This window comes from Ovis aries, chromosome 6 (assembly GCF_016772045.2).
Source record: "Ovis aries strain OAR_USU_Benz2616 breed Rambouillet chromosome 6, ARS-UI_Ramb_v3.0, whole genome shotgun sequence".
Lineage (NCBI taxonomy): Eukaryota > Metazoa > Chordata > Mammalia > Artiodactyla > Bovidae > Ovis > Ovis aries.
Genome location: NC_056059.1, coordinates 25071384 through 25084500, shown reverse-complemented (window position 1 = coordinate 25084500; position 13117 = coordinate 25071384). Strand labels below are relative to the sequence as shown.

The window sequence follows — 13117 nt, the reverse complement described above, 5'->3', positions numbered from 1 at the left end:
AAATAAAATGATAAAAGTTAACTCTGATACAGAGTTACAAAAGATAAAAGAAAACAGGACAGATCTCCAAACACAATGAAAGAAAGCACACCAAAAATACTTGCCAACATAATAGGTAAACACCATAACCTACTATTTCAAAACAAGCTGAAAAGACTTAAAAATTATACATTATACAGAAGAACAACATAAATTAGAATGAAAACAACGCCCCAAATTATCTACCCACTGCTTAAGTGATAAACTGCGGACGGGGGTGGGGAGCGGGGGGCGGTAATAAAAGGGAGAATCAATTCAAAAAAGAACTAAACTAGAAGAAACAAAGAGTTAATAAACACAACAGATAATGTTGTCTAAGTAAAAGAGAACATAAAAAGGAAGGAAAACATCTTAATTAAATGAAAAAGGCAAAAAATTAGAAAGAAATAGCAAATATTGAAGATAGTTAAAGAAGATCCAACATACACAGGAGTCCTGAAAAAGAAAATTAAAGGAAATAAAACCAATATAACAATAACTGGAGAAAATTTTTCTGATACAAAAATAAAAATATCTGAAACCAAATAATGAAAGGACAAATTACATATCTAAAAATACTGGCCCAGAAAAACCAACATCAAGATATATTCTAGTAAAATTAATTGGGGATCTAGCCAAAAAGATTAAATGACTTATAAAGGAAAGAGTATTGGATCGTCAGTCTTTGCTCATCAGTAGTACTTGTATAAAACAATAGAATAATATACTTACATATCCAAAGAAAGAAAATTTGAGCCAAAGATTTTGTATCCATCACTAACTTCAAGTGTTAAGACCCACAGATGAACTGTTTTCAACATTCCCCAGAACTTAGGGAACACAGTTCCCACAAGGCCTTCGTAGAAATCTACTAAAGGCTTTAGGAATCCAAAATAAATAGATAAACAAGGACAAAAGGACCAATGGTAAGCACTAAATGTACAGTGACCTATTGTATTAAGACTGAATGACAACTAAAAAAGAGTACATAGTGTGTAGTGATAATGAGCTCTGACACTGTAGATAGGTTAGATACTTTTTAAGTGGTAGGCTTCCTCTGTCTTTCCTTTAACTGTGGCGAGGGTGGGGAGGCCAGAAACTGTCTTCTCTTGCTTTTAAATCTGGCACCTGAGGCTTGGACCAAGACAACTTATTGGGACCAAGGTAACACTCAAAGCCTAAAGCATGACTGAGCTTGATAGGGAATGTACCACTGAGGTCAAAAAGGCAACTCATTACATATAGAGGGAAATGAACAAATAAGTAAACTGATGATAACAAGAGCCACATTTCTTGGCTGTCAGAGAATGGAATTACAAATATGAAAATGCAGAAGGCAAGAATGAATCCTATGGACTTCAGAGGGAGGTATGTGAATCTTTGCACAGATTGCGAAATTAATATAGTGTAAATTACTATAGGTATGTGTATATCCACAAATGCATATAAGACACAGATACACATAAACATACATTCATGCGTCATGCATACATATATGTCTTAGCTCTGTCTACTAAGAGGATCTGGAGGCAATGACACACTTGTAGCAATGAGCTTATCAAGTGTCCATATCTTAGTTTCCAAGTATCATTATCCACTAAAAAGAATCAGGACTCCTGGGGAAAGAATTGATTCCCAGGGCAGAGAAAATGAGCTTGAAAACTCTGTGTTTGAAAGTAAAGAAATTCAAAGAGTGATGAGGATATGTCATAAGACACAGGAGCTTGAAGGGGCTCTTACGATTAAATCTGAGGCAATCTGAACATCAAAATGAACAGTGGTAATAATAGATTAAATAAGAATCTATAAATCCATATTAATAAATATGGTTGAATGTCAACTAATAAACTGTAGAAGGAATAATGGAATAAGAAAACCAACATTTGGCAACCATCAGAAATTTATTCTGGAAAGAATCATCATTGGATGTTAAAAGGAGCTGGTGGAAGTTTGTTGTAGATTAGGATATTCAGAGTTTTAAAGTATTTTCCCACAAAATATTTATTAACTACAAGAGGGGAAAAAAAGTAAGTTTAGAGTAGACAAACCTGGTAACACCAACTTCACCAAGTGATCAAAGTTAACCTCACCAGTAAGGACCAAATCAGCACGTTCCTGATACGTCACACTAAGAATGCAACATCACTTCTATAGTATGCCTGCCAAAAATCCATAAGGAAATGTCAGCCAAACCTAAATTGAGGGAAAATCTATAAAATAGCTGGCCTGCATTTATCAAAAACACAAGATCAAGAAAGAAAAGAGACTGAATGCAAACTGGTACAGCCACTATGAAAAACCATATGGAGGTTCCTTAAGAAACTAAAAACAGAGCTACCAGCAATTCCACTCTTAAGCATATATCCAGAGGAAAAATGGTTCAAAATGATATGTACACCCCACTGTTCCCCGATACACGGTTTACAATAGCCGAGACACGGAAACAACCTAGTCCATCAGCAGACGACTGGGTACAGAAGACGTGGCACACATACACAATGGGGTATTACTAAGCCACTAAAAAGAGCGAAATAATGCCATGTGCAGCAACATGAATGGACCCTGAGATTATCATACTAAGTGAACTAAGTCAGAGAAAGCTGAGTATCTTATGATATCGCTTGTAAGTGCAATCTTCAAAAAATGATACAAATATACTTATTTACAAAACAGAAAGACTTGCAGACTTAGAGAAGGAATGAGAGGGGGGAGAGTAGGGGAGAGGGATAAACTGCGAGTTTGAGTTAAATACACTGCTTTATTTAAAACAGATAATCAACAAGGATCTCTCTGTGCAAATGGGAAAAGAATTTAATAAGTGGATACATGTATAACTGAATCACCTTGCTATACACCTAAAACCAACACAAAATTGTTAATTAACTATACTCCAATATAAAATAAAAATTAAAAAAGGAAAAGAGAAAAGATGGTATCTAGATAACAAAATATGCCAAATAAATGCAATGTAACAGGGAGATCTGGCAGAATCTGAATGAGGTACTTACATTAATTTCATGACTCTGACAGCTATACTGGTGTTATGTATGAGTGTCCTTATCTTAAAAAACATACACTGAATTACTTAGGTGTAATAGGATATCATGTCTATAACTTACTCTTGATTGGTTTTGGAAAAAATATAAGAACAAACTGTATACCTGTGGGGGTGGAAGAGAGATAGCAGGGAGAAAAAAAGGGCAAAGCAAATGCAGTAAAATTTTATCAAATAGGAAGCACTGAGTGAAATGTATATAGGAAGTGTACACTATTTTTAAGACTTTCCTATAAGCTTCAAAGTATTTCAGAATTTTCAAAAAGCTAAAATGAAGAGGGAAAACGGAGAAAGCACATGCAAAGAAAATTTAACTGTTTTCAGTAATTTTATCAGTGAGGTAGTACTGGTAATGTTACTCTGAAACTATTACATATATCATGTGGCATAAAGCAAATAAACAAACATGACATATTCTACCATTTGCCATGGCCTTGAAAACCAGGATTACTACTATAGAAAGAAAAAGATAGAAATATATGCAAGAAAAGTTTAAAGACCCCAAAATACTTAATTTAAACTTCACTTACTAGTATAAATGTATAAGCTGTTTTAACTTAAAAAAAAAAAAAAATCCCTAGTCTGTACACTGAAAAGGCCCAGAAACAATGACCAATCTATTAACCACAGCATTGTTAGTACCAGACTATGATACTAAAACACCATTTTCCACTAAAAGAAACCAGGGCTCATTGGAGATATGGTTGATTCAAGATCTAGTACAGGGAATGTATAAGAGAAACCTGAAACTTTCTGTCATACCAAAGAAAAATAAAATTATTAAAGATTATTAGGAATGTGTCTATGAAACTTAGGAGGTAACCTAAAGAGGTTCCACTGGCCACATCTAAAAAATCATATTATCTGCTTTTGGAAAACAGGAGTCAATTCCTTTTCATGAAAACTGATAAAAGCAGTCAAGCACTTATCATATCTTGCCTTTCCTATATGAACTGTACCACTGTGTAACCCTAAGATAGGTGAGGGGAAAGTGTCTCTTTATAGAAGTATTTCAGCCTAAAAAGAAGAAATTATTTTGAAAAAATTGTGAAACCAGATGAGAAAGTGGTTATATGTATTTATATTTACAGGTGGCCACAAAGTCCCTATGCATGCTAGTTAGAAGTTACCTGTACATTCCCTTTCCGTCTTTGCACAAACACATTCTCTCAGTTTTTCTGGACATCTCCCATGCTAACAGCTAGATGCTGGATATTGCTAAAGCAAGATCATATAGTTGTTTTAAATTTTCAAGTTATTATGACACTGAACATCTTTCTACAATGCCTAGGGGTTCTGCTTAACAATGGCTATGTATATATGTGCACTCACACCAAGCATTTTGGCTCCAAACAGTGAAAATTTGAACAAGTTCCATTACCTCTGTGTCCCAATATCCAGTTTTATCATCTTAAAAATGGAATCAGCAAGGTTTTCTGTATTAACAATCATTGGAACCAATGCCTGAGAAGGTAATGTGGTTCAGTTCAAGTACTGCCAGAATTTGGAACTCACAACCTTTTTCCGATCTATTAAATGTCTTAGCTATTATATGAGATCACATTTATAATAATGTGCAGTATTACAAACATTAGTTGGACCAATATAAGATATCTGCTTATAAACCAGATTACTTTTGGTTTTAAAACTGTCCAACCTTATTTTGTATGTTCACTTTCCAGACATACAGCTTTGCTTGTATGTCTTAATTAATGTCATCTGTATGGTTTTAATGTAATCTGTACTTAATTTACACATATCCCATATTAAGGACCAGGGAAAAAATAAACATAGTATTAAAAATATTTATGTGGATAATCCAAAAGTGAATAACTAAGATCTATTTTTATTTCATAAGGTTCTGCTGCACATCTATTATATATAATACTCATCACTAACAAAACCTAAAATAAGAATATATGATTTGGAAAACAGATTTTTCATTCCAGGCAAACTGAAAATAGCTTTTATTTGTGTGATTATAAAAGTAATGCTGTTCAGTTCATTAAAAAAAGATAACAAAGTAAAGATCTATAAATCACACACAAGAAAAAAGAAAATCACTCAACCATTGTGATATATTTAACTCTAGCTACTCTAGTTGGCTAGCTGTCTAGCTTTTTACATATTTTGAAACAAAACGAGAATAATCTACATATGTTGGTAGCCTGCCCTTAATAGGTTTATAATTCAATGTATATATCATTTTATAGCAATAAATCTAGGTGCACATCATCTTTATTTTTTAAGACCTTATTCAGGACTATTGCAATAGGGGAGTGACAGCAGGCTGAACTCTGAATTCAGTAAAGACAACTGGAAACTTATAGTCAATGAGCATGGTAAGGTGGGTCACTGAATGGAAAATTACTGAGGCATATCATCGTTTTTAAGTGCACAGTATATATAGGCAATTCAATTTGTTTAATCAATTCCCAGTGATGGACTCTTCCCAAATTTTTGCTACAATGACAACCCTTATATACATTTTCCCATACTTGTCTGTTGTGGGAAAATTTCATTTGTTAATATATTATCACAAAAAGCCTTACCGCTATAACTTTTTCATTTATTTATGAACAAATTGTCTTCACTGATAAGAGATAAAACTACCTAAACAGGTATCATTCCAGAAAACCAGGATTTATAGATGCCACAAGTATATGCAAAAGACTGGTAGACACCACAAGAGTAGAAAAGATGACAACATTAAAATAGTTCCTGACAGAAGAACAATTTTTAATCTAGGAGAGGAAGAGCTCTATATATAAATAATACAAGGAATAAATGCAAAGTAGGGAGAACTACATATTAACTAAGAATGGAATGAGTACCTGAATTCCCATGGAGATTAATCCTAACAAGGCAATTTTTTATGTTAAATAGGTAAATAAAAAATGACAGAAAAGAAACAATTATTATATAAGTAACTCCAAGGAATCATCCAAATACTTTTGCCATTGTACTAATACATGAAATTCTTATAGCACTTAATAAACTAACCTCATAATAATCCTGTGAAGATTACAGATGAGAAAACTGTGGCTCAGGAAAGGAAAAGGGAATGATAGGAACTGAACCATTTTTGTGTCTAGCAGAGATTTCCTATTTCATTTCTCTAAAATGTAAGCTCCAAGAGGACAAGAACTGTCTTATTGATCACTGACTCCCTAGTTCTGAGAATAGTGCCTGCCACAAGGAAGCACAGATTCAGTAAATATTTGCTGAATAAATATATCCCCATCCTACAGATATCAAAATTGAGGCTCAGAAAGACAGTTATGGATATAAACACATAAAACCATTAAATTAAGGTTCAAAACTAAGTTTAGTATTCTTTCTTCAACTATAATGTTTGAAACAGTTTGGTTATTAGCTGAAATGTGGAAATAATTTTATAATATTTAACTAGTGCTACCAAAATAATGTTTTGAATGTATAATTTACACTTATCAATAAATTTTGATTAAGTCAGAAACAGAAACAAAATGGTATTATCTTCAAAGGAATAGGCTGGATAATACTCCAGATGTGAAATGACAGTTTTAACTGTTTTATCATTTTAAGTGAGACTAAAGGGAACAGAGGAGAAGGCAATGGCACCCCACTCCAGTACTTTTGCCTGGAAAATCCCATGGATGGAGGAGCCTGGTAGGCTGCAGTCCATGGGGTCACTAAGAGTCAGATATGACTGAGCGACTTCCCTTTCACTTTTCACTTTCCTGCATTGGAGAAGGAAATGGCAACCCACTCCAGTGTTCTTGCCTGGAGAATCCCAGAGATGGGGGAGCCTGGTGGGCTGCCGTCTATGGGGTCGCACAGAGTCAGACACGATTGAAGCGACTTAGCAGCAGCAGTAAAGGGAACAGAACTTTGAACTTTTTAAAATAAAGTAGCAAAAAAAGGAAGAAAAATCTATACACATAGCTCTCACCTGAGGGGAAATAATAAAAAGAGGACTATTTTAATTTGCTATTGTACAGATAGAGGCTGCAAATTATATGTTACTATTCATTAAAGTAGACACAGGATGGTCATTTTTGAAGCTGTAGACTGCCATTTGGTTCAAATTACTATGAAACTCTTGAAAATAATTAAAATGTTTTTCTCCGAAAAAAAATCTATACTTCAAACTGCCTGACAATGAGGATTAAACACTAAAGTATTAAAATAGCAATGTAAAAAAAAAGCAATGTAAAGCATTAAAACTGAGGCTGTATCTCTCTGTAAAAATCTAAAACATATCAATAATCCAGTAAACATAAAGTTCAAGAAATCAAAATGCAATTTACTTCTTCTTGCTGATATTTCCCAGTTTATATTTCCTATGTAGCATCATATACATATATTAATCCTTTCAAATGTAAACCAAACTCATAATATGAAAATATTTGAAAGTTATAAATCAAATTTGCTTAGAAGCCCATTTAAATAAACTGTAAAATAATATTTCAACTAAATACTTAGAAAGCAAGCAATGTCCTAGATTCTTTTGAAGATGCAGTTTTTCCTTAAGGAAAACTCTTGCCAATTTTTTTAAGTGGTTTATCAATCAGATTCCTTACCTAGCAAGAATAAAATTATAAAGGGGACAAAAGCTCTGGAATTTAGCTAGAATTTAGAATTTTGTCTCACATCTTTGCATTCACTATATAAAAATAAGAGAAATCAAAATGCAATGTTTTATTTTGCCTACCTTAGCATGAAAATACATCCAAGAGGAATATTTTTAACCAAAGCTCTAAGTTATAAAGATGTGAAAGTGGTCTAGAATACATGAAATTCAGGGATAAAAATTTTTAATTTAATTTTAAACAATAGCTTCAATTCCCTTCTACACTAAATATTTTATCAGGAGCTTATACAAGTGTTCTAGATCTTTTCCTCCTCCTCTGGATTCTTAAATTATTCCAGTATACATCTGAGAACATTCTATGTAAAATACACTTTGTTAAGTATTTGCACATGATCTATTTCACCTAACATCAACCCTGTAATGAAATCCTTATGTTATACATAACTAAACAAGGCTTGGCAATGATAAGTAACTTATCCCTGTCAGAGTAACTCAGATCTGTCAGAGGCAAAGTCCATATCTGAATAAGGTCTTCAGACTACACCACAACTGTAGCTAATCACTTTATGTCATACTCACATGTTGCCTTACAATACATTGTACTATAACTTTCACTCTTCCTGTCTTAATTTTTCCAATGTTCATGTCTTTAAAAGCAACAGCTGCATTGTGCTTTGATATCTTACAGTATCTTTAGTAGACTGATTCCAGTTGCTTGTTTCATAGAAGAATTACAGACTACAGGTTTAAAAATTCTGTCTCACACTTGTTAAATGGAAATGACACCAAATTTTCAAGCACGATTAAGTGCTTCCCATGTATTAATTCATTTAATCCTCATGCCACCCCCATGAAATTGGTACATTATTGTCCTATTTTGCAGACAGAAAAGCTACAAGCTAGATAGGCTATCTAACTTGCCCAAGATTAAGGTTACAAGTGCGTTACAGGCGAGGCTTCAAAAGCCAAGTTATTCCGTCTGGAGTGGTTACATGCATGTGTGCTAAGACACTTCAGTCATGTCTGATTCTTTGCAACCCTATACATAGTAGCCCGCCAGGCCCCTCTGTCCATGAGATTCTCCAGGCAAGAAGACTGGAATGGGTTGCCTTGCCCTCCTCCACAGAATCTTCCCAACCCAGGGACTGAACATGTATCTATTTCATCTCCAGCACTGGCAGGTGGGTTCTTTACCACTAATGCCACCTGGGAAGTACCCCCTAAGACTATATAATGACTAAATGAAATTATGCCTTCATAAGTAGAAAAATACAAAAAGTTTTAACTCTTGGCAATGATTTCTTGAATATGAAACCAAAGTGAAGTGAAGTTGCTCAGTCTGTCTGACTCTTTGCGACCCCATGGACCTCCATCCATTGAATTTTCCAGGCAAAAGTACCAGAATGGGTTGCCATTTCCTTCTCTAGGGGAATTTTCCCAACCCAGGGATCAAACCCAGGTCTACAGCATTGCAGACAGACGCTTTACCATCTGAGGCACCAGGGAAGCTCTAATGAAACCAAAAGCATAGGCAATAAAAGAAAAAATAGACAAATAGGCCTATATCAAAAGGAAAAAACTCTCGTGTATCAAAGGAAACGACAGAATAAAAGACAACCTACAGAATGGGAGAAAAAAAATCTTCAAATCAGACATCTGGTAAGTTTCCTAGGCGGCATGAGTGGTAAAAAAAACCCCACCTGCTAATGCAGATGTAACAGATGTGGGTTCAGTCTCTGGGTTGGGAAGATTCCCTGGAGGAGGGCATGGCAACCCACTCCAGTAATCTTACCTGCAGAATCCCATGGACAGAGAAGCCTGGCAGGCTATCGTCCATAGGGTCACGAAGAGTCAGACAAGACTGAAGCGATTTACCATACTGGCATAAGTCAACAACTAAAAATAACCTAATTTAAAAATGGGTAAAGGACTTGAATATTTCTCAAAAAATGATATAAAAATGGCCAATGAGCAAATAAAAGGATCCTCAATATCACTAATCTTGAGAGAAATGCAAATCAAAACACCAATAAGATATCACCTCACACTTGCCAGGATGGGTACTGTCAAAAACCAACAAAGAATCAAACAGAAAATGACAGGTGTTGATGAGGATGTGGAGAAACAAGAACTCTTGCCCACTGTTAGTAGGAATGTAAAATTGTGTAACTCTTAACAGAAAATGGTATGGCAATTCCTCAAAAAATGTGAAAATAAAATTACCAATATGATCCAGCAATCCCATTTCTGGGTATATATCAAAATCAATTAAAGCAGGATCACAAAGAGGTATTTGTACACCCATGTTCTTATAGCCTTATTTACAATATAGACTGTGATGGTTTCCAAGAGATGGAAACTATCAATACAATCTATTCCTAGATGGTGAATGGATATTGAAAATGTGGTATATGCACACAATGGAATACTATGAAGCCTTCAAAAAGGAACTATCATATTTATGCTACAACATGAATAAACTTCAGGGACATTGTGCTAAATTAAATAAGCCAGTGAAAAAAAGGCAAATCACTAAATAATTCCACTTACTATATAATAAGTATCCAAAGTAGCCACATTTTTAAGAGAGTACAGTGGTGGTTATGAGGGGCTGGGTGGAAAGGGGAAACAGGGAATTGTTTAATTGGCATAAAGTTTTAGTTTTGTTAAGACAAAAAATTCTGTAGATCTTTTGTACCACAGTGTGAAAATGCTTAACGTTATGGAATTGTACACTTAAAAATGGTTAAGTTGGTAAGCTTCTGTTTTTGCCACATTAAGAAAAAAAATCACTTATTTTCTTTCATTTCCCTCTTTCCTTTTCCTCAACAGCTGGGAAATTAAAAGGACAAAGAAAAGTAAAGAAATTCAAGGACTTCAATAAGTAGAAAAAAACTAAGAAAACAACAATATAACACAGGTAACCCCACAGTCTTACTGACTTATTGCTAATTTTCTTCTTAACGTGGAAATATCCTGAACCTCAAGTGAAACTGTATCCTATGGACCAGATAATGGAATGTCATGGTTAAGGGCCTTTTGAAGCTGGAGAGCTCAAATACTATTCTGACTTTGCTACAGATTACTGTGTGACCTTGGGTAAGATATTTTCATTCATTCACTCATTCATTCATTCACTCATCAAAAGGTCTGTTTCCATAAGAGTGAGCCTGGTCAAATGAATTCTAGGATCGATCTGAGGAATAAACGAAATAAGTCATATTGAACAGTAGGTACTTCACAAGCATTCACGAAGTGCTGGCTATAATTACTTTAGAGCCTGAAGAGCAAGAGAAGAGCAGGATTTCGACTAATGGAAGTCCAGAGCTCTGTTCCTAAAGATGTGCCTCATTTGTCGATAATTACGGTGCTATCAAATCGGACACTATTTAGCAAACCCTCACTGACTCTTATCATTCTTGTGGTCCTCTCTTCTAAAGAACTCTCGCCCAGGGAAAAGCAATGTCATCTCAGGTGTTCGAAAATGTTTGCTTTGGGAACAGCGTTTTCCACCCCAGAGGCGGTGGAACCAGGGACCTGTATATTAACCACTGAGTGCCCTGTTCCTCTCACTTCACTAGGGACCTAGGCCTTAATCGAGGATGAGGATGAGGAGGGAGGGGGTCACACAACCACACATCCAGATATAAAGCCCCATCTGGTAAGGCAGGACCAGATGAATCTCCTGGGAGAATGACAGCTGGACATTCATGAAAACCGATAGGGGAACCGGCAACTCTAGCCGGGTGGCTCAGAGCCGGCATCTCGCAGGTAGGCCGGTGAGGAGGGAGTCTCGGGGAGCCCACGGCCGGCCCGGCCCGGATGTTCAGGGCCCGAGCGGGGGTGTGTCGGCGAGGAGCGTTCTGGGGGTCCGACCGGCGGGGCCCGGCGGGTGGGGGGCTCCGCGGCTCCTTGAGGGCGAGGGTGGGGGCGGGGGCGGGCTGCGCGGCGGCGCGGGGACAGGGCGGGGAGGAAGGGGACCGAGGGCCTCACCGCGGGCCGAGGGCAGTGGGTAGAGCTTCTCGGCCTTCTGAAGGAAGCGCTGGGCCTTCTCGCGGTTGCCGGCGTTCAGGGCCTCCCGGGCGATCTCGACACATTTCTCCGCCTCATCCCGGTTCCCCTCCATGGCTTGCGCCTTCTTCCGTTTCCTGCGGGAGCTCAGCAACGAGGGGCGGAAGCCGCCGCCGCCGCTGCCGCTGAGGAGGCAAGGCCGGCCGGGGCTGGGGGCGTGCGAAGGCGAGCGGGGAGGAGCGCAGGCGACCGCGGCGGCGGGGCCCGGGCGCACTGGCGGGCTCGCAGCTCCGCCTCCTCGCGGCGGCCTCCCCGCCCCCCGCGGGTCGCTACGGCGCGAGCCGCATCCCTCTGGCCTCTGGGCTGGGCTCCACCGCCGGGCCGTCAGAACCGGCTCGCTGATCCTTGCTGGCGCGGACAGGCTCGGGGCCCACCGACCTGGAGGGTGAGGGGGGCGTGCGGGCGATACCAGGCCGGCTGGCCGCCGGAGGGGCTCTCCTGAAGGGGTTCCGTCGCGGCGTGGACCCAGCCGCCAGCCTCAGCAACGCGGTGCCCTCCAACCCCCTGCGCGGCCCGCGAAGGCGGCAGCCCGCCTTCCTGGCGACCGGCCGACGAGTGGGGTTGGGGACATTCGTTTTCAGGAAAATCCCCAGGGATCGAAGGCCCCACCCCCGGCCCCCTTCAGCCTAGGTCAGACTAGGGAGAATTCGGTCAGTTGAGGACCGGGCTGCCAGTCCCTGGGCACCGCTTCCGGCACAGCTGTTCAGGAACCCAGTAGGGTGTCCTTTGACCCTAATTCCCGTTTCATTGCCTTATTTCATTCATACTCTTTCTGACTCAGTGCCATTAAACTGTCTCTTAGTACATCCCAAGAAGTACAAACACTTAATTTGTAGTTTGCACTTATTCTGGTGAAAACCAAAACGCTACTAACCATGACCAAAACAGGACAGGAATCAGCTCTTTGGCAATGTATTACCTCATATAGGTAAACTTGGTATACCTAATTTTAATCATCACCCTTGTGAAATAATTGCCATGCTGGTATCCTCAGTGGAGGCAAAGGGCCCACCTTTTGCTTGGTATTAAGAAGTTGCCAGAAAGTGTCAAAATGATCCACTTAACCTAATTACAAAGTAACTACTTTCACACGTTGTTCACTAAAGATATTGTCTGCCATAGCAGCAAACATGGTAACTCAGGACTTTAAAAAATCTTGATTCTCTGTTAAATGTGAATAGTATGTTCCCCAAAGATGTTACCATATACTGAACAATTTAATGCAAGTAAACTTCAAAAGAGCGTGTAGCACACTGCAAACATTATCAGTCTAAACTGAAAAGTTTAGACTGTGTAGGCAGCTGCATATAGGACCTTCCTACCTGGCCTCTGCTCCCCAACCCCACCCAAGTCCCCACAGTGCGCTGGTGTAGTGCTTGCTGCTATCACAAACAGCA

General features: G+C 38.4%; 1 protein-coding gene across 3 annotated transcripts in view; it reads right to left on the bottom strand.

Moving 5' to 3' along the window:
* Window positions 1-11871, bottom strand: part of DNAJB14 (DnaJ heat shock protein family (Hsp40) member B14) — a 43425-nt gene extending 31554 nt beyond the window's left edge. For all 3 annotated transcript variants that reach the window (XM_004009673.6, XM_012179621.4, XM_060416851.1), the window contains exon 1: window positions 11643-11871. In XM_004009673.6, the coding sequence (XP_004009722.1) occupies window positions 11643-11775 (133 nt within the window). In that variant the 5' untranslated portion in view covers window positions 11776-11871. The remainder of the gene's footprint in view (window positions 1-11642) is intronic.
* Between the last annotated feature and the right edge of the window lie 1246 nt (window positions 11872-13117).